The 22,592-nt window shown below is 47.6% G+C and overlaps 1 protein-coding gene across 4 annotated transcripts in view; it reads right to left on the bottom strand.

The window, feature by feature from the left end:
* The window catches only part of TMEM94 (transmembrane protein 94), a 76,109-nt gene extending 53,517 nt beyond the window's left edge, over window positions 1–22,592 (bottom strand). Inside the window, exons 1-3 of one of the 4 annotated variants that reach the window (XM_081899546.1) lie at window positions 22,435–22,592; window positions 20,719–20,756; window positions 15,510–15,641 (exon numbers count right to left, since the gene is read on the bottom strand). In XM_081899546.1, coding sequence (XP_081755672.1) covers window positions 15,510–15,533 — 24 coding nt within the window. In that variant the 5' untranslated portion in view covers window positions 15,534–15,641; window positions 20,719–20,756; window positions 22,435–22,592. Of the gene's footprint in view, window positions 1–15,509; window positions 15,642–15,678; window positions 15,829–20,718; window positions 20,757–22,434 lie in introns of those variants that run through there. The other 3 variants (XM_081899545.1, XM_081899548.1, XM_081899549.1) reach the window with 3 other exon arrangements.

The raw sequence follows: 22,592 nt of genomic DNA, 5'->3' as shown, positions 1-22,592 counted from the left end.
CTCTCCCCGCTTGTGATTGTAGCAACTGGCATTCAAAGACATACTACATATAACAGGGGAAGGAGAACATAGCTATTAGGCTTAGCAGACACTGGTAGCCTTATCATCCATGAGTTAGTCTAGTCCTCTTTTAAAGCCATCCGGTTTGGCGGCCATCACTATAGCTGTCAACTTTTCCCTTTTCTTGCAAGGAATCCTATTCGGAATAAGTGTATTTCCCTTACAAAAAGGGAAACATTGACAGCTATGGCCATCACTACCTTCCGTGAGAGCCAATCCCATCGCTGAAAGATGCGCTGTGCAAAGTATTGTCCTAAATCTTCCAAAATTCCGTCATCCCTGTGTTCTGCAATTATGAAGGGGGGACTTTGCTCTATTCAGTTTCTGGATATCCACATCCATGCTTCCTCTTACTTGCCTGCTCTCTAAACTAAAAAGCCCCAAATGCTGCCATCTTTCCTTACAGGGAAGTTGCTCCATCCCCTTGATCATTTCAGTTGCCCTCCTTGAAACATTTCCCAGCTAAAAAGCAGTGTGCGTGTGCATATTGTGTGAGAGAGGTATTAAGTCCAGTAGAAGAAAAGTGGAGCGCTATTTCTCAAGTGGCAGCTATCCCGAGGGAAAGGCGGGGGCCACACCATTGATTAAAATAAGAGATGAAAGGACGGGAGAGATGTCTGAAGAGGTTAAGGCACTTCATCGCCACTTCTGTTCACATTGTGAGCAGCATGAAAAATAAGGGCATGAACTCTAGCAAACGGCACAGCCCTGTATTGCTTTGCATCTGCTCTTGACTACATGACCCTGATATGTGCCTGCGCCTCATCAATTACTCGCATGTGGAGCTTGCACAAATGTAAGCTGTATCAAGGTACTTCTACGGAAAGCACAATATGGTAAGGGAAACAGAAGCACATTAAAATGAGATGGATTGGTCAAGACGAAGTAGAAAGGTGCAGAACTTTTAAGATCCAGACCCAACAAAGTAAGGGAGGCAGAGGTGCGGGTGGTGATATTCTGTATGATAGACAAGACAAAATAGATAATGTGGTAGAGGAAACTGGTAAAAGCAGGGGCAGGGGAAGAGAGAAGGGCCCACAACTGCAGCACTATACACCAGCACACAGCTCATTCACACCAAACCACAGCTTATTTGAACTATGCTTTAATTTGACATGCAAACCAGGCTACTATTGGATGCATGCACTCCAACACTAAAGAACAGAAGTCTGTGGACTCCAATTAAATAAATAATAATAATAAATTTTTATTTATACCCTGCCCTCCCCAGCCAAGATCGGGCTCAGGGCGGCTAACAACCAATAATAAAAAACAAGCTGATTAAAAATTTAAAAGATTAAGATACAACATTAAAACAATTAGGGAGCAATCTCTTCATAGGAGGAGAAAGGAAAAAGAAAGAGGGGGAGGGAATCAAACTGATTCTGAGTCAAAGGCCAGGTGGAACAAGTCTGTCTTACAGGCCCTGCGGAAAGAGATCAGATCCTGCAGGGCCCTGGTCTCAAGAGACAGAGCATTCCACCAGGCCGGAGCCAGTGCTGAGAAGGCCCTGGCTGTGGTTGAGGCTAATCTAACTTCCTTAGGGCCCGGGAACTCTAGGGTGTTGCTATATATGGACCTTAAGGTCCTCTGTGGGGCATACCAGGAGAGGCGGTCCCGTAGGTACGAGGGTCCTAGGCCGTGAAGGGCTTTAAAAGTCAAAACCAGCACCTTAAATCTGACCCTGTACTCCACCGGGAGCCAATGCAGCTGGAAAAGCACTGGGTGAATATGCTCCCATGGCAGAGATCCTGTGAGGAGCCTCGCTGCAGCATTCTGCACCCACTGGAGTTTCTGTGACAGCTTCAAAGGCAGCCCCGCGTAGAGCGAATTACAGTAGTCAAGCCTGGAGGTGGCCATTGCATGGATCACTGTGGCCAGGTCGGGGCAGGAAAGGTAAGGGACCAACTGCTTGATGCGGTGAAGGTGGAAAAATGTCACTTTGGCTGTTGTTTTTAAACAAAAAAAGATTGCAAACAGCCATGGAAAAAGCAGAGCTACTGGAAGAAAGTATTTACACTGGTATTTAGGAAGGTAATCCATCCTAAACACCACTACCAATGGGATTTACACAATACTCATTATTGCAACAATGAAGCCTTCCATAAAGAAAACTGTCCTTTTCCCAGCACTAGTGTTTCATCACAGAGAAAATAAAATGACCCAGAACAGTGACATAATGGCTTCTTTTAAAACCTATGCTAAACCATAGTTTAGTGTGACGTGAAGGAGTGGAGGTGAGCCTTGGGCTTCCACATTCAGTCCCTCCCTGGCATAGGCGGGAGTTGTTTAGAAGCTTTTGTTTCTGTTTCTGCTCAACCACAGCTTGCTGTGTCCCCTTCAGCAATAAACGGTGGCTACGTTAATTATGTTTTGGTTTGTTTTTTTCAAAAGGTAATTTCATCTACTTCCAAGTTCAGCCTCAGCTGCTGAAGTAAATCTACTACAGCAGCACCTGTGATCAGGGCCCTCCAGTCTCTGAAAACCTCTAACAAAGAAGAATTCACCACCTTTCAAGGCAGTCTGTTCCACTGTCATACAGCTTGAACCAGGAAATAATTTCTTACATTTAGATTAAATCATTTCTCTCATGATTTGAACTCACCGGTTTGGGTCCTCTCCTTTGGAGCAATAGAAAACCAATCTGCTCCATGATCTATGTGGTGGCCCTTCAAATATTTGAAGATGGCTATTCTATAATCTCTAAATTTTAAAATCTCCAAAATACTGTAAATATACCCAGCCCCTTCAGCCTTTGCTCACAAAACCTGATCCCCAGGCTCCCTGCTCTACTCTGGATGTGCCAATATGTCAGTGTCCTTTCTAAGCCGCAGTGTCCAGAACTGTGAGTCCTGATCAAAGAACAAAGTGATACCATGAATTCTCATGCAATCTAGAATTGCATTAGCCTTTTTAGACACCAGGCCACACTACTGACTCACGTTTAGCATGTGGACTCCCATATCCTTTTCAAATGTGCTGTTAAGTCATTTGTCACCCATCCTGTATCTTGACATCTGAGTCTTCGCACCAAAAAGCAGAACTTTACACTTAAGTCTGCAAAACTTCATTTTGTTGGCTTAGTTTTCCATCCTGTCAAAATAATTTTAACCCTGCTTTGAAGTTGGCTTGTTTCACACAAACTTAACTGTTTTTTGGTCCAGACAACACAACAAGCTGCTATTGAGCAAAGAGCAGACGTTTCCAAAATCTCTATCGGAACCATAGTTAAACTGAGAGGAAAAACAGCAAAACTGGATTTTCTAACTGCTTCACGTGGTTTGCATATCCCAGAGCAGGGACTGTTCTTGCCAGCATTAAACAGAATTAGGAATCAGAACAGATAACTTGCCTGTTAAATTGAATTTCAAAGATTTCTGGATGACCTCTTAGGATATTTGCTCTCTTGTTCTGCAATACCTGGTTCTTAGCCAGGACTGGATGCCAAGCTGCACCACATCTGAGCAACGGTTATTCTCAGCAGCTATTGGCAGTGGAACTGTGTGGATGGCCGAGACTAGACAATAAAACCCTTATCTTTCAGAGTCTCAGGTTCTCTGACAATGCAGCTGTGCAGATTGGGTTTCTTCAGCCTCACAATACTTCCTGCACCATATTTTTTTGCCAACTTGGCCAGTACCTCTAAAAAATGCACTTTCATGTTTTTAAGTTACATCAGGTGAGACACATAGTCACTAGTGAATCATCCTGTACACTCAGTAAAAAAAAACATAAAAATGCACCATCTCAGGGTAGTAATGAACTGGCAACCAGTGCAATTGTTTTAAGACCGAGATTATGTGAGTTCTAAACTGAACTGTAGCCAATAATTTGGCTGCTGCGTTTGAAACCTGCTGAAGTTTGCGTTATCTTCAAAGGCATTCCCAGGCAGCACACTGTAATAATTCAGTCTTGCCAGAGCATTGAGTACTACAGCAGAGTCATCTCTGCTCAAAAGGGGCTGTGGCTGGAAAACTGGCTATAAGTAAAAAAAGCCACCCGAGTCCCCCGTAACAATGCTGGATCCAGAGATATCCCCAAACTATGAGGAAGTAACGATGGCAGAGATGTAAGATTTCTTCACTCTCTTCATAGAAATACATGCTTGGTTCCTAAACAGACATGCCCCATATTGCACAAAAAGGTTTTACGTTTCAGTTGTTCCAAGAAAATGCCACCACTGTCTGAGGTCATGAAAGCATTTCTACAAGGTACAGTAACTGCTGTATATCTCACACTCATCAATACCAAAATGGGTCACTGAGCCATTATTAGCAAGCTTCATTAGGTTTATTGAGATGCAGCATACACTATCGTTGGGTTAGAAGGGCAGAAGATGTACAAAATCCGAGAGGAGAAATTGTCCCGAGTCCTAAAGAGACATCATGGAGGGGCTGGTTGGATCAGGATTGGAGGAAGAAAAGTCAGAGGATCAGTTGGTTGACGACCTTGGGACAGGGCCCAGTGGGTATGGAGGGGCTGTGCCAGGACCTCAAGTGGGGGACAGTGTTACAAATGAGGAGTCAGATCCTGGGAAGGGTCTCAGTGGTGTAATCTGTCAGCACTCTGCTTTACTCCCTTCTTCGTCACCCAGGAACCTTATACCCACCCACCCCATGCTTCTGTGCTTTTTTTCACCTCTGATCTTGGCACTGCTGGAGCCCGCCTTTAGTCCAACCTCCCAGGAGGACTCAGGACACTTAGTTTGGCTTGGAGCAGCAGCTGTCCCCCTCTCCATCACCTAGGTCATGGAGGTGCCAACATAGCCAAGAACAGACAACTCAGGTCCAGCCTCCAGAAGTTTGCATTTGCTTGCCCACTTGCCACGCTGAAGTTGTGCCGCCCCATTTCCATATACAGTGGTACCTTGGGTTAAGTACTTAATTCGTTCTGGAGGTGTGTTCTTAACCTGAAACTGTTCTTAACCTGAAGCACCACTTTAGCTAATGGGGACTCCTGATGCTGCCGCGCCACCAGAGCACAATTTCTGTTCTCATCCTGAAGCAAAGTTCTTAACCTGAGGTACTATTTCTGGATTAGTCTGTAACCGGAGTCTGTAACCTAAAGCATATGTAACCTGAAGCGTATATAACCCGAGGTACCACTGTAACAGGAACTCAGAGGGTGTGCCTTAGCCATGAATCTGCTATGCCTGTTTCTGCCTGTATATCTACTGACCTGGGCATTAAAGTTTTGAGCAGAAGCCTTACTCCAATTTCGAGTTCTTCATTCAGTGAGAGCCAGGACAGATATGCAGATTTGCCCCTAACAAGACAGAGAAAGTACACTACTGGAATTCCTCCGTCCCTCATTATCTCAAAGTAACAGCTATAAGTAATGCACATACCCATTAACACAATACAGAGCACATCATTTGGTGCAGTTTTTGATCCCATGCAAATGTCCAAATATCCCAGGGCAAAAAATATTTGAATCTGGTAGCTTGATTGTCACGGCCACCCAGGACTGGTCCCAGCTCACAAGAGACCTCACTCCGTTGCAGCTTATTTACAGGAAAAGTTTATTGAAGATTTCTGCTTCTCATACAGTTCAGCATTGTGGCCGTACGTCTGCCACGTTAGACCGCTGAAGTCCCCTCTGACTCCTCCCCTCTTCCGCACCAACTTAATAGCCTGGCTCTAGACCACCTCTTCCTCTCCTTTCTTTTCCGCAGGGTCTTCCTGCCCCCCTGGGTTCCCTCTCTCCGTGACTCGCCTGAGGCTGAATCCTCTGCCGCCTCTTCCCCCCTCTTTCTGGCTTTAGGGCCGGGCTCCTCCCCTGAGCTCTCTCCACTTCCGCGCGCCTCTACGTTTGAACTTGGCGCGCGTACGTTGCTGCTGACCTTTCTTTCGACCGCTACACCACCCCCTGCTCTGCTCTCCACCCTTTCCGGCTGAACACCCTGCTCCAACCCCCTCTCTCTGTTCTCTCCTAATCCTGCTCCCTCCGAGAGACTGACAACTCCACCCCCTTTACTCCGTTCCGGCTGAGACGTCTCTTGCTTCCTCTGTCTTCCACTGGGCTCCTCTCCGCTTCTCCCTTCTCCTCCCCTTTGCTTGATTAAGGTAACCCCCTTTTGAGAATCCTCTGACTCGCTGCTCAGACTCGTGGATTCCCTCAGAATTCCATCATCTTCTTCCTCATCCTTCTGCCCCTCCTCCCACTCGCTCTCCGTCTCCTCTGTCATCTCCTCCTCTCTCCCAGAAACCCTGACATCCATCCCCCCCTCGAAGCCCCCCCTTCCCCCCTCCCGCTCGCCGGGGACCGGTTGTGGAAACTGCGGCTCTTCGGGGGTAGGCTCAGGATACAGGTCGTCTACGTCAATGTTCTCTGCTGGCAGTTCTGTGTAAGTGTATTCGAAGTCGGGTTCTTCCCCCAAATGCTTCTCAGTCTCTGCTTCCATCGCTACTTCCTCCGGTGCTGCCCGCCAAGGACCTATCAGCCACCTCTTACGCCATTCCTCCTCTGGCTGCTCCTCCCACCAATAAGGGGTTTCCGTGTCCACCCCCGAGCACGATCCCCTGGGCGGGCTTGATTCTGGTGTTCTTTCCTCGGGGGAAGAGAAACCCCTGAACGTGCTATCTGACAATGTGGGTGTGAAAAGCCAGTCATCAAAGTACTCAGCTGGCATGGGTCTATGTGGGAAAAGTGCATGGAACTCTTCTTTCAAAAGGGGTTCGTCTAACTCGTAGCCTGGCACCCAACTATTAGCAGCGGCTGGCGTGCCCTCCCTGGCGAGAAAATATTCAACTCCCTCCTCCCCCCATCTCGAGTCCAGTATCTCTGTGACCTCGTTAAGAGGTCCTGGTCTTGGCGATTCCCCCCTCTCAGGCGCCCTCCTACGTGGCTCTGGGGGTGCTCCTGACTCTTGAAACCTGTGTGGGGTTTTGTAGGGAGTGAGCACCGACCTATGAAAGACCGGGTGCACCCTGGAACCTTCCGGAAGGGCTAGACGAAAAGCCACCGGATTGATCTTAGCCTCAACTTGATATGGCCCTAGCTGCCTGTGTCCTAACTTCTTCTTGGCCAATGACCTGGCCGGCATCGCGTGGGCTGCTAACCACACCCAGTCCCCAACCTGGATGTCCTCTCCCGCCCTCCTGTGCTTATCGGCCTGCACCTTATACGCCTGTTTTGCCAGCTCCAAATGTCTCCGCAGCTCCTCGTGCACCTCTTGCAACTCCGCTGCAAACTGGTCGGCATCTTGAGGCCCCCCCCCTCCTGGTGCCGCAAATCTCGGGAAGGTTCTGGGATGACGGCCATTGTTCGCGAAGAAAGGCGTCACCCCGGTGGAAGCGTGTTTCGTGTTGTTGTAGGCGAATTCAGCCATCGGCAGATAGTCCACCCACGCCGCAGGTCGCTGGTTGGCGTAGCACCGCAGGTACTGCTGCATGATCGCGTTGACCCTCTCCGCTTGACCGTTGGTTTGTGGATGCCTCGCCGATGTCAGGTTGATTTTGACGTGCAAGATGCCCAGAAGCTTTCGCCAGAAAGTGGAAACAAACTGGCGCCCCCTGTCGGACAAGACGGACTGCGGAAGTCCATGCACTCTGAAGACGTGATCGATGAAGAGCTTTGCGGTCTGTTCTGCCGTCGCCACCTTGGCACAAGGGATGAAGTGCGCCATCTTGGTGAACAAGTCCACCACCACTAACACCGCCGTCTTACCTCTGGAGCTGGGCAGGTCTGTAACAAAGTCCAACGCTACCCTCTCCCATGGTTGCTGCGGTGTCTCCAGCGGTTCTAGCAATCCCGCCTGCTTCTGGTGCACTGGTTTGGACCTCTGGCAGATATCACACCTGGCGACGTAGTCCGCCACCTCTCCTCTCATCTGGGGCCACCAAAAGTCTCTAGCCACCAACTCCATCGTCTTCTCTTTGCCGAAATGGCCTGCACTAGGGGCGTCATGCAACTGTTGCAGAACCTTGGCTCGAAGATCGTCGGTGGGCACGTAAAGGGCACCCTTACGAGTCAAAAGTCCATCTTGTAATTGAAACTCATCGTTGTGTCGCGACCCTCCGCGTAGCTCCTCCATCTTAGACTGTGCAAACTGATCCCTTTGCAACGCGCGTCGCACCGCGTCCAGGTCGACTGCGATGGTAGCGCACGTCCACGCCTGCGGTGCGAAAATGTGCTTTGCTGCGATTGGAGCTGCTTCCTCCAAGTATTGCGGCTTTCGGGACAGCGCGTCTGCAATAACATTGGAGTCTCCTGGGATGTATTCTATTTTGAAGTCGAAGTCCGCAAAGAACTCCGCCCAGCGCATGTGTCGCTGGGTCTGCAACTTAGCCGTCCGCCAATACTCTAAGTTCTTGTGATCCGTGCGGACCTGCACCGTGTGCTTGGCTCCTATTAAGAAGTGTCGCCACGCTTTGAAAGCTGCATGAATGGCCAACAACTCCCTGTCCCATATGGTATAATTGCGCTCCGCCTTGCTGAGCTTCCGGGAGTAGAACGCACCCGGTCGCCAGTTGCCTTGTGAATCCTCTTGCAAAAGAACGGCCCCAACCGCTCTATCTGACGCATCGGTCTCTACCCGCATGGGTCTGCCGGGATTCACGTGGAGCAGCTGCTCTTCGGAGGCGAAAAGACCTTTAAGCGTCCGGAAGGACCGCTCCGCTTGTTCGGTCCAGACGAACTTCTTCTTCTTGGAACTGAGGGTGTCAGTGATCGCCGCCGTCGCGTTCGCAAAACCTTTAATAAACTTGCGGTAAAAATTGGCAAAGCCGATGAACCTCTGGACCTCTTTCCGATTTCGAGGGCTTTTCCAGTCCAACAGCGCTTGAACCTTAGCCCTGTCCATGGCCAGTCCCTCGTCGGACAACTTGTAGCCAAGGAAATCAACCTCTCTGACATCAAACTGGCACTTTTCCAACTTGGCGTACAGCCTGTGTTCCTTCAGCCTCTGCAGGACCTCCCTCACGTCCTTATCGTGATCCTCCGGCGATTCCGAGAAAATCAGGATATCGTCGAGAAAGCAGACACACTTTTTGTAGAGGAGACCTGCTAGCACGTGGTGCATAAATGCTTGAAAAACGTGGCTGCCATTTTGGAGGCCGAAAGGCATGACTCTGTATTCGTATGTGCCCAGAGGGGTGAACATGGCGGTCTTCCACTCATCTCCTTTCCGGATGCGGATGAGATTGTAAGCTCCACGTAGGTCCAGCTTGGTGAAAATCTTGCCCCTCCTGACGGTCGCTAAAAGGTCGTCAATCTTGGGCATGGGGAAAGCTTTGGGCTTAGTCAAGCTGTTGATGAACCTGTAATCCACTATAAGCCTTTTTTGGGGCGTGTCCTTCTTCTTCACAAAGAAAACAGGGCTGCCTCCCGCTGCTTTAGATTCCTGGATGAAACCTCGCTTGAGGTTATGGTCTATGAACTCCCGAAGCTCTTGCATTTCGTCCTCCGACATGGAGTACAGCTTGGCAGCAGGCAATTGCGCCCCTGGCACTAAATCAATCGCGCAGTCGTAAGGTCTATGAGGCGGCAACTTGTCAGCTTCCTTCTCACAGAAAACCTCCAAGAATTCCTGGTACTTGTGAGGCAGTGTTTGCACCATACCCAGATGCAATGGCTGCTCAGCTTCTCCTCCCTGATCGGTCTGAAAGCAATGCTGAGCACAATACGATGAACAAAAGTTGATCTGCCTCTGGTACCACGCAACCGCGGGACTGTGCCTCTCCAGCCAACTCATGCCTAACACGATGGGTGTGTCCGATAAGTGGGTGACATTGAAACTAATAAGCTCTCGATGGTTGCCAATCTGCATCATCATGGGAGGGGTTTGCTGCACCACTTGCCCCCCCAGCAACTTCCTGCCGTCCACCGTGACCACGTTCAGAGGCGTCGTTGCAGGCAGGAGCGCCATGTTGTGCTGCTTAACGAACTGCAGTCCCATGAAGTCGGCGTTGCTTCCCGAATCGATCGTTATTGGAACCTCGAGGAGTCTCCCATCAGGCAACTGGAGTGTTGCTGTGAGCAGAACTGCCGGTTTGGGAGGCAAAGGGTCCACGCTCTGCAGTGATGCTGGGGGCTTGTCTACAGATCCGCCTGGCTGAGCCCCAGTAGCTCTGCTTCCAGCCAGGCACTGTCGTTTCCCTGAAGCTGCTCCCCTGATTGCACCTCTGCTGTTACAGTCGCCAGCGCTGCAGTGTGCTTCTGGAGCCTCTGGGGGCACTCTTTCGCCATATGGTGCGCACTGTCACAGATGTAACACTTCCTGGTTCCTCTAGGAGGCTTCGCTTTGGCTGCACCAGGGACAGGGCTCTGGGATGGCTTCTGAGCCCTAGCACCACCAATCTCCATTGGCTCCTCTCTGTCCTTCCCCATTGGCGAGGGGTGCGCACGGCTGAAGTCCCTGTGCACAAAAGGGAGAGTCCTTGCTTGCGCACGCGCTTGGGGCCCGTCCTCCTCGTGCCACGGACGCCCCTCATGTCGAATTCCAAGAGCTAAAGCCCGTTGCACCACGTCTTCTAGGGTCTGGGGTCTGTCCCCCCTAGCGATCTCATCCTTGATGGGGGGGCTCAATCCCTCCCAAAAAAGATCTCTGACCGGTTTACTGTCCTTTGGCCAATCTAAGGCGGTGAGCAATGCAAAAAATTTAGAGTGGTATTGGCGCACAGTCGCTTTCCCCTGCCTCAGCCCGTGCATTTGACGGCGCGCAATGTCCACATCCACAGAGGATTGAAAACAAGAATCCATCGCTTTGATGAACGCAGTTGAATCGCGACGGGCCGGTCCATCTTCGCGCCACAAATTGCGTAGCCAAGCCCTGGCCTCCCCATGCAGGTGCGAAACAATGAACCCCACTCTCTCCTCCTCATCTTTAAAATCGTGACGGAGTAAGTGCAGTGCATATACAACGTCCGCTCTGAAATTGGGATAGTCTTGCAAGTTGCCATTAAAATGCGGAACTAGGGCACCCCCCCTCCGTCCAAGCGCAATGCCCTCCGCTCTGGATCCTGGGGCCCCCGCCTTGTCCGCGCGCTCCCACCTTGCCTGCAAATCCTGGCACGTCTTCTCCAAGTCGTCATTCTTCTTCTGCGAAGCAATGACTGCCGATGTGAGAGCGGTAACCTGATTCCGCAATGCAACCAGCTGCTCCTCAGCGCTCATGGCTGCTCCCGTTCGTGAGCTTCGCAAAAAAAAAAAATTTTGCTTTCGGAGAGGGGACTTACTGTCACGGCCACCCAGGACTGGTCCCAGCTCACAAGAGACCTCACTCCGTTGCAGCTTATTTACAGGAAAAGTTTATTGAAGATTTCTGCTTCTCATACAGTTCAGCATTGTGGCCGTACGTCTGCCACGTTAGACCGCTGAAGTCCCCTCTGACTCCTCCCCTCTTCCGCACCAACTTAATAGCCTGGCTCTAGACCACCTCTTCCTCTCCTTTCTTTTCCGCAGGGTCTTCCTGCCCCCCTGGGTTCCCTCTCTCCGTGACTCGCCTGAGGCTGAATCCTCTGCCGCCTCTTCCCCCCTCTTTCTGGCTTTAGGGCCGGGCTCCTCCCCTGAGCTCTCTCCACTTCCGCGCGCCTCTACGTTTGAACTTGGCGCGCGTACGTTGCTGCTGACCTTTCTTTCGACCGCTACACCACCCCCTGCTCTGCTCTCCACCCTTTCCGGCTGAACACCCTGCTCCAACCCCCTCTCTCTGTTCTCTCCTAATCCTGCTCCCTCCGAGAGACTGACAACTCCACCCCCTTTACTCCGTTCCGGCTGAGACGTCTCTTGCTTCCTCTGTCTTCCACTGGGCTCCTCTCCGCTTCTCCCTTCTCCTCCCCTTTGCTTGATTAAGGTAACCCCCTTTTGAGAATCCTCTGACTCGCTGCTCAGACTCGTGGATTCCCTCAGAATTCCATCATCTTCTTCCTCATCCTTCTGCCCCTCCTCCCACTCGCTCTCCGTCTCCTCTGTCATCTCCTCCTCTCTCCCAGAAACCCTGACATTGATCATCCAGACTGACCTGCCAACTGGCAAGAAGGCCTTTGCCACACTTTAGATGTAAATGCATCAAAGAATGTGTGGCCAAACAACATATTTATTTATCCATCTGCAAAGTAAGAATCTCAAGATTCTCTCTGTCTGTCTGTCTCTCTCTCAACCTCACATAGTTATGGGATTTATTGTACAGCATTCCCCAACCTGGTCTCTTCCTACAGACTACAACGCCTATCAGTTCCAGACAGAATGGCCAATGGTCAGGGATGATGGTTGTTGGAGTTCAACAATATCTGGAGAACACTAAAACACCTGGAGGGCGTGTGATTAAGGAAGGCTCTGGCTGAAGTAGCTGTGAGGGAGCAGAGTATTGGGCAAGGTTCCTACTGGTCAGCAAGTTTGTATCTTGGAGTTCCCTCTAATCCTCCAACCTTCAAAGTTTATTACTGTCCTTGTGATTTTTCCTTCCTGTTCCCAGGCTGCTCACTTTTTTAAGCGCAAGCCAGCACATGTTGCACAATGAGGGCTGGATTTCCAAAGAAAAGGGCAGTGATACCCCAACATTTGTAGCCACATCCTCTTTTAATGCGCACACAAAAAACATCTCACAACACAGCACAATGAGACCACAAAACACACCCATGAGAGAAGTGATAACGCCAAGGCTGTAATGGGCATTCCTCACCCCAAACATTTTCCTATTGCCTGTCCTCGCCACACAACTATTGCAATTGTGAAACAACTTCTCACTTTAAAACAACAACAACAACCGTATGCCATTGATCATTAAGACACTCCAATAGCTGAATTGTTCCCACATCATCTGGTAATAGGTAGCAGATACAATACCCAGGGATAAGCTATGCCTGTTCAGATCAGGATATGCACCTGCCTCAAAATACCAAGGACAAAGCTAGCTGCTAACACATTATTCAGTCTGGCACTTGCAGAGGTAGATCTAGAAATTGTGCTCCTCTACCACAGCATCTTATGGGACACAGGTGGCGCTGTGGGTTAAAGCCTCAGCGCCTAGGACTTGCTGATCGAAAGGTCGGCGGTTCGAATCCCTGCTGCGGGGTGCGCTCCCGCTGCTCGGTCCCAGCGCCTGCCAACCTAGCAGTTCGAAAGCACCTCCGGGTGCAAGTAGATAAATAGGGACCGCTTACCAGCGGGAAGGTAAACGGCGTTTCCGTGTGCAGCTCTGGCTCGCCAGAGCAGCGATGTCACACTGGCCATGTGACCCGGAAGTGTCTCCGGACAGCGCTGGCCCCTGGCCTCTTAAGTGAGATGGGCGCACAACCCCGGAGTCTGTCAAGACTGGCCCGTACGGGCAGGGGTACCTTTACCTTTACCTTTACCACAGCATCTTAAAAAGCAGAGACATCACCTTACCAACAAAGGTCCGTATAGTTAAAACCATGGTTTTCCCAATTGTGATATATGGAAGTGAGAGCTGGTCCATCAAGAAGGCTGATCGCCGAAGAATTGATGCTTTTGAATTATGGTGCTGGAGGAGACTCTTGAGAGTCCCATGGACTGCAAGAAGATCAAACGTATCCATTCTTAAGGAGATCAGCCCTGAATGCTCACTGGAAGGACAGATCGTGAAGTTAAGGCTCCAGTACTTTGGCCACCTCATGAGAAGAGAAGACTCCCTGGAAAAGACCCTGATGTTGGGAAAGATGGGGGGCACAAGGAGAAGGGGACGACAGAGGACGAGATGGTTGGACAGTGTTCTCAAAGCTACAGACATGAGTCTGACCAAACTGCGGGAGGCAGTGGAAGACAGGAGTGCCTGGCGTGCTCTGGTCCATGGGGTCACGAAGAGTTGGACACGACTAAACAACAACAACCACGGTCCCCAAGGGGGAATCCATAGGAACTATGGGACCCTCAGACATCAAGCCTGTCCTAATTTGCTTGTTTGCTTGTTTTAAAGAGACTTTTTCCAGGGGTGTTTCCTGTTTGGGGGAAGGTGTGTTGCCTCCTTTTTTTTGTCTATGCTCAAAAAGGTTGAGGACCCCTATTCCACACAACCCACATGAACAAGATGAACTGTCCTTAAATACACATGCTTGGGTCAGATTGGATCAGATTGAACAAAGCATAAGGAATGCCAAAGTATAAGGAATGCCATCCTACCAGCATTCCATATAAAACAATCTCTCTGGAAAGATGCAGGTTAGGAAGCCATGGAGAAAGCGTAAACAGTAATACTTAATTCCTAAATGCACAGCCAAAACAAGACTCTACCTGACATCAAAAGTCCCTTTCTACCAACAAAAGGCAGTCTGTCTTGGGATTTGGTTTCACTGGCTCTCTTTTGAAGCAATAAATCCAGAAGTAGGTTTGTGAAATAAAATGTTTTACTTTGAATAGATTCACACATCAGTTCCTCTAGCATTTCTCTCTCCTGTTTTTTTTTTTTTCTGCTTTCCCCCACTTTTAGTCACTGTGTGCCTCCATCATTGAGAACTGGGAATTTAGTGGACATTGATGTTTTCAAGGGATCACACTTGCCCCCATTCATATGGAGGAAGAAGCAAGTTAACAAGTAGCTGGTCACATACAATTGGCATCATTTCTGCAACAACTGTAGCCATGAAAAACTGTTAAAATCACAGAAGGTGAGCAAACTAGAGCCTATGATCATATAAAATTCGGTGCCATGGACCTATGGGAACTTTCATTTTCTGGTGTCCTATATTTGTAGTGCATCGCTAAAAACAATAAATGAGAAAAAGCATTTTCAGCGCAGAGGGCTGTGGATAAAATCTTGAAAAGTAAAAAGAAGGCTCAAAAGTAGCTTTCCAAAGTTAATAATTTCAGAGCTAATCTCATGGTTTTGTAAGTTTCATGGTGTGGCAACACAATCACACAATGATCATCCTTAATAATAGTAAAGCAAGATCTTTGTTATCACTGCCAGAAAACAGCTTACATTCAAGTTCACAAGCAATATCTCTCAAGAAGTTCAACATATCCCACAGCAGTAACCCTTGGCATTCATCTTGTCCAGGAGAACAGTATGTAAACTATGTTATATATGCTTATGATTACTCAGAAGTAACCTCCACAGTTGTAAAGGGGAAGTAGTAGAAAAACACACACAGAGTACAGTGGTACCTTGGGTTAAGTACATAATTCGTTCTGGAGGTCCATTCTTAACCTGAAACTGTTCTTAACCTGAGGTACCACTTTAGCTAATGGGGCCTCCTGCTGCTGCCACCACACGATTTCTGTTCTCATCCTGAAGCAAAGTTCTTAACCTGAGGTACTATTTCTGGGTTAGCAGAGTCTGTAACTTGAAGTGTTTGTAACCTGAAGCGCCTGTAATCCGAGGTACCACTGTAAATATGATTCTGGGTTTCCAGATTCTCACCAATGAAAGCAATTCTGATATTAAGAACACTTGACCACTCATCATCTTCCAACTAAAGTCAACCAGAAGCAAATTCAATAGAGAGATTCATCTAGAACTACAGTAGCTACAACATGACCAAAAAACCTACCTGACACTTCTCCTTGGAGTCCATGGTTACTCAGTGGACAGAGCATACCCAGAAGACCACAACCACCATTCCACGAGAGGTCCTCTTCTAGATAATGTATGAAGTTCAATTAGCGTGCCTTAGTGATAACATCTACAGAAACAAAAGGGGTTAAATGTCACTCTTTTACCTTCACTCTCTCTTAAAGTAAAGCACTTTGGAGAATTCAAGATCACAACTGATCTAGACAGATGAGAAAACAGAAGATGGCTCTTATTGTACCTTCTGCAACACTTCCACCCCACCACTAAATAGGGTCCATCTGTATTAACTACTGAAAAGGCCAGTACCACGGGCAAAATGAAATCCCCTGTAAGGCATAACATGATTATTGCCTTGGCACTGAATGCATTTTCTTGACACGTCCAAGAGAACTGCCAAGCTCAGCCTCTAAGAAAGAAGCCAGATTTCATCAGGTGCTGCAGAGACGGCATGCTCAAATGCCAGCCAGGAGGCTTGTGATAGAGGCTGCCTGTCACTAATAGCTATTTGTCTTGTTATTTTTATCTCTGACCAGGTCCCTGCCCAGATAATCTCCAATGGAGCCTGTAGTCATGACTCTCCCGCTATCTGAAATAACACATCAAATGTGCTTTGACAAGGTAGTTACACTACAGAGTCGAGCACAAGCCAGATCCGTCACTGGCTAGAGTGTCTAAAGAAAGGTGCTAGATCATCAGTAAAGAAAATCTTAGCATAGCTGGAATTAACATAGCCTAGCTGGCAAGCTGTTTCTCCCAACAAGCGTTTTGTGACCTGTGGGTCAAATTCCAAGCATAGTCTGTGCCTCAGTTGTAGACTTGCTAGATATCAGAGTCTGACTCAGGTCTTCTACCAGCTCCTAAAGTCAAGGTTAAAATCTTGTCAATCTTTGAAAGCAACTGAATTGTTTTCAGTAATAAGACTGGTCTGTATTTCCACATGCATTGGGGGGAATCTAATTTAGCTTGACTTTGCGCACTCAAACACATCATTTTATTTAGAAACATAAAGTGGGTTTTTTCTGCTGGACACCACCAAATGCAACATAGAAAATGAAGAAAACCAAAATAGATGTATATCATATACTTAATGAAAAACATTAAAATAGAAATATGCATAAAGTACTCAAGTAGGAATCCTAATAGCATCAACAGTATCACCACAATCCAGGAACCCAAAAGATAAATATATAATATGTTACTGATGAGCTGTAACACTGATTTGTTTTTGAAAACAGGAGAGTTCTAAGCGGGATTTCTAGTGTTTAGGGAGCAAGGCAGCAGCGCATAATCCTTTGCAGAATAAATTATACAAAAGCAGAGTAAGTTATAAAAAAATCAGTATATAGGTATGTGTAAATTGGCATATAATATATCAAGGGTGCAGAATTTAGCTCTTCGTGGTGCAATTTCATTTAGTGTGAAGTACTAAAGTACACGGGACGCAGGTGGCGCTGTGGGTTAAAGCCTCAGCGCCTAGGACTTGCCGATCGAAAGGTCAGCGGTTCGAATCCCTGCGGCGGGGTGCGCTCCCGCTGCTCGGTCCCAGCGCCTGCCAACCTAGCAGTTCGAAAGCACCCCCGGGTGCAAGTAGATAAATAGGGACCGCTTACCAGCGGGAAGGTAAACGGCGTTTCCGTGTGCAGCTCTGGCTCGCCAGAGCAGCAATGTCACGCTGGCCACGTGACCCGGAAGTGTCTCCGGACAGCGCTGGCCCCTGGTCTCTTGAGTGAGATGGGCGCACAACCCCAGAGTCTGTCAAGACTGGCCCGTACGGGCAGGGGTACCTTTACCTTTACTAAAGTACACAGCATTGACCATATTCAGCACATCTTGCTAGCTAAACAGGTAGAGCCCTCAGTCATCCCCTGGAAATTCCTTTGAGCTATATGCTTTCAGTCTGGCACAACCTCAGAATTTGCCTTCAGTTTGAACTGTGTCCCTGATTTCCATTATCTGAAGCCCAGGATGGAAAGGATTCTCACTAGCTTAATCTTGCCCTGTCAGCCCAGTTCAGGAATAGAATGCTACAAGGAGATGTTTTCAGAGCACAGCAGATGATGGCAGCTGCGGAATGAAAGGAAGCTGTAGCACAGATCTTGCTGAAATATTTCATGCTCTGCCTTTAAACACACAAATACCCGTAGCAGAATGGGAAATAAGATGCTCTGGTTGGTGGTTTGTTGTTGCTTTAAAAACTATTAACAATTGCACTCTGAAATAGCCAAATTTGGAAACATATAGCTTCAAAATGACTGTCAGAAAAGCAGAAAATGCCTGAAGCAAGATCAAAACAAAAATACTCCCACCCACCCTTCAAAAATAAAATAAAAATATTAGCTCTTAGCAATAGAAGCTCAATTCTGTGCCACTTGATAGAGAAGGTCAAGAGGCAAGACAGCTGTGCAAGACAGGAATATGGGCTGCACTGCAGTGAGACATTCTGTCTCTGGCAGCAAGCTGTAATGTGATCTTAAAAGCAAACCATGCCTCCTGACCATCAACATTCAAACTATAACACCCGAAACTTTACCTCTCACCTCAAAAGCAAAGAACAAGCAGTGATCCCCATTTCTCAGCTTCTGGCCAAAGGCCTCCTCTACACAGCCTTAAGCTACCCAACAGCAATTGGTTAAGTATAATAATAATAATAAATAATAATAATAATTTATTTATTCCCTGCCCATCTAAAAGGAAGCTACATAATGACACCCTTAGCGCTTACCTACACTCTCCGATACATTGCTTTGTTCAGATATCGTTTTCACAACCTGTTTTGCCTTTAACCAGCTACTCCTCAAGGCTCTATGGGATATATTTGCTTACATGTGCATTCTCCTAAATCTTTTATTTAAAAAAACGTGTTTTAAAAAGCTGCAGCCATTGTATGCATTCACCATTCTATCAGTACAATGCCTGGCCACATCCAGCGCCAAAGCAAAATTTATATTGTTCCTGGTTGCACAAGCAAATTTAATCAAGTTAGAAGTGCTACCTACAGTTTCATTCAAAGGGGGGGAGGAAATAAAGGATTTCAAGTTTGTCAGAAATAAAGAAACTACAACAACTCTCTTTTGGACATTATAAAAAACACATAGGGAATATGCAAAGTTCAAAAAATTCAGACTGCCTTTGTTGAATAAGCTAAAACCTTTGGACGCCAAGATCCTATCCTTGTCGCATGACTTTGTCCCAGATCTCCCACAGGTGTGCAGCACAATTTCCCCTCCCAGTTTTGCAGCTGGAGGGAGATGGGATCTTCTGTGGAGTTGCGGAAGCCCAGTGCAACTGTGGGGATGACCACAGCTCCTCTCTCCAGCTTTAAACTCAAGAGTTGAGAAGCAGAGGAGAGACCTGTTCAGCACTCAGCTGCTGAGGCTCTTCAAAGGGGTTCAGCGATACAGTGCCCAAAGGGCCGGCAGGACCTGGGTTTGCTTTGCTGCTGGGGGTAGGCAGGTGCTTGTTCTGAGCACCACCCAGAACTAAAGCAGCCAACCACATTCTTCACCTTTGGAGCAAAAGACTAGGGCTTATTTTGGGTGGGCACTCTGCATGCCCATTACCCCTGCCATCCCTCAGTACATCCCTTCCATTGGTTTCAAAAGGTCCAGGGTCACATCCAAACCATGCATGTAAAGCACACTTAAAGCACATGGCTTCCCACAAAGAATCTTGGGAGCTGTAGTTTGTTAAGAGTGCTGGGAAGTATAGCTCTGTCAGGACTAAACTATTGTTCCCAGAGTTCTTTTCGGTAAGCCATGTGTTTTAAATACGTGGTGTGGATGTGGCCTTAGATCTGCACCCAAACCTATATCTGGAATTATTACATGGAAGCGACAAAGTATGTTAGCAAATTCAGGCCATTAACAGTCTAGTCTAGTCTCATCTTGGGTGGTTTGGGGAATCACATACCTACCATGCTGGTATAGTGATGTCTGGAATTATCACAAAGAGTAGCGAAGTCTGCTAGCAAATTCAGGCTATAATACTATAGAATAATCTGGGTTTGGATGTGGGAAACTCTCCCATGAGCTATGATGTTCACTGGTCAAATGTTGCAAAAGTCAAACTCCCCCATCCTAACCTACAAAACAGAGTTATTGTGATAGATGCAGCACAACCCTACATACGATTCCAAAGAACTAATATTCATTGCATTCAAAAGGGCTTATTCTCCGGAAGCAAACACAGGACTGAAGCATCAAGGCACAATCACAAGCTCTTTGCAGGAAGGGTAGGATACAAATGGAATAAAGAAATAAAACCTGCTCATTGGCAGACATGAGTTCCCTAAATTTAAACACCTCTATAAGATCATTTCCAGCCTAAGAGCTGACTAGTTCCTCTATTGTTTTACACATATGATGTAAAGGAAGCAACATATATAATCTCTGCAGGTGCATTTTCTGTAACATTTTGAAGTCATTGTTTTTATGAGAAAAAATCTCTAAAAGAAAATTATAGAATGTTATTTGGATGGGATCATTTAGATAATTTATGCAGACTCCACATTGGTTATTGGAAGGAGGAAAATGTTTTGGGTGCAGTTAGAGAATATCTCCACTAAGCTAGCATACCCTTTCCACCGCTGAGCCACCAAACATAGACATGGCATTGTTTAATAAAGCAGAAACTAAATGACTCCCTAGTAAAATTAAGAAAGCTAAGGGCAAGTAGAAAGTCTGTGAACTCAATTCCAGTACTCAGAACAAATTCCTAAGGTAAAGGTACCCCTGCCCGTACGGGCCAGTCGTGTCCGACTCTAGGGTTGTGCGCCCATCTCACTTAAGAGGCCGGGGGTCAGCGCTGTCCAGAGACACTTTCGGGTCACATGGCCAGCGTGACGAAGCTGCTCTGGCAAGCCAGCACCAGCGCAGCACACGGAAACACCGTTTACCTTCCCGCTATAACGCGGTCCCTATTTATCTACTTGCACCCGGGGGTGCTTTCGAACTGCTAGGTGGGCAGAAGCTGGGATCGAAAGATGGGAGCTCACCCCACCGCGGGGATTCGAACCGCCAACCATGCGATCGGCAAGCCCTAGGCACTAAGGTTTTACCCACAGCGCCACCTGCGTCCCATAACAAATTCCTAGGCCCATGATTATTTTTGTCCAAGTGTATTTCTTTTACACCAAGCTCTGGTTGGTAGATCTTAAGTGTTCTAACAAGATTAAAAGTAGATCTCACCAGCCTGAAGTCTCCTCACCCGTTAACAGGGCACCAAACTAGGGGGGGGGAAACAAGTTACAGTGAACTATATGGGCCTTACTCCTGCATAGACATACGTGGGATCGCACTGCTGGTATTTAATCTTGTTTACTATCCAAACTGCTATGGCTTGTAACCAGCAATGTAGTCAATTAGGCACAGGAGTACTCATCAATCCAAGTAACTATACAGTATAGTAGTTTTAAAAATCTGACTACTAAGTATTGATTTTAGTGTAGTGCCTAAAATTTTTAATCTTAATCTTAATTTTTTCTTATAAATGGCTAATATCTGTCCTTGTGAGTTGTGAATTGTGTTATACTATTTGTGGTTTGTATGAGTCCGCTGTTTTATTTGTTTTGTTGTGTTGTGTTTCATGATGGGCGTAAAGCCGAATAAACATTTTGATTTGACTACTAAGCAAACCCCTATGGAGATGAGTGGGAAGGTTTAGTACCAATTACATTGTTGCGAACAATGGATTCTGCTAATACCTTAAAAAGTGAATTTGAGGGATTTGTTTTCTGCATTACTTCGTCAAAAGACGACATATGATCAGCAATAAGGTGATACGGAAATATTTATCTAAATTGGTCCATTAGTTAAAAACAGGCTTTTTCTTAAATTTAAAAAGAAAACTTTTAAAATCAGCTGACCATCAGAGGAAACTTCCACAAAGTGCATGGGGGGGGGGGGAGGCACACTTGCATCATGGTAAAACGACCTCTCCCAACCAGGCACCCTCCAGATGTTTTTGGACTACAACTCCCATCATCCCCAACCAGTGGCCATGTTGTTGTATGCCAACGTCTGGAGGGCATCTGATTAGGAAAGTAACGATGTGGAGAAGAGTACCGGTACTTGAAAGGATGAGTACCGAGCATCTCGTTTAGATATGCTGCAGTAATGTTCTCCTCATTATGCTGTTGTAACATAGCAACGTGGGTGACTGCCTGGTTACTTCTAACGTCTCTTGCGCTTGGTTATATACGGTTATGCAATACACCGGGCAAAGTGCAGAACGTTCCTAGAAACTCCTTAACACGTGTCAGGGCCCTCACCACGCGGGAAGCACGGCATGGACTTGCTAACACTGCAGTGTCAGCGTCGTCTGCCTACACTGGCACTACCAGGGCGCATTTACACGGACTGAATTAAGCAGCAATGGGCAAGTAACGGCTTGTCAGTCAGAGACAGTAATATGACTCCCGAGTTCCACCAGCAAGTCGGGGAGGAAGGCAGAGAGGGAGGGAGTTTGCGTGGGTTGCAAGATTTGCAAGCGTCTGCAGCTACAAGGAACTGGCGTCGTGCAGAAACTTCCTACTGCAAGGCGCCTGGCTGCTCTCCTGCAGGGACTGGCTACCCTGACTCGAGACACCCACTGAAACACCCCGCAAATACGCGGAAAAGTTCACAGCTTTGCAGAGGTGGCCTCCAACTCACAGATCGTGAGAAGGCGACGCGTGTTGACAAGAGCTGCAAAGCTGATAAATCGGCACTTCTCTCCCCCTCCCCCCCCCAAAACAGCAGCTTTTAAATGCCTCCTTATCCCAATGCCTCGCTAAATCCTCAGAGTAGTGGGAAAGGCGTGGGGATATATAAAAACAAGCCGCCTCAGGACGAAGGGCAGAAACTTGGGTCTCAAGGAGTGACCCCTTTTTCCACTCTTCCCGAAGAGAGCGGTAGGTTACTTACCAGAACGAGTTTAATATCCCCTTTCTTTTGTCTCTGGGGTCCCCAGCAAATCCTGGGGCCTTTCCCCGCCAGCTGGAGAATGCTCCCAGGCAACCCTTCACGCCATTCCCCCAAACATCTCTATAGCCGCCATCCTTGTTGATGGCAAAATAACCCGC

This window comes from Podarcis melisellensis (assembly GCF_964234715.1).
Source record: "Podarcis melisellensis genome assembly, chromosome: 2".
Lineage (NCBI taxonomy): Eukaryota > Metazoa > Chordata > Lepidosauria > Squamata > Lacertidae > Podarcis > Podarcis melisellensis.
Note: the sequence above shows the minus strand (reverse complement) of the source record. Positions and strands in the feature narration are given on the sequence as shown.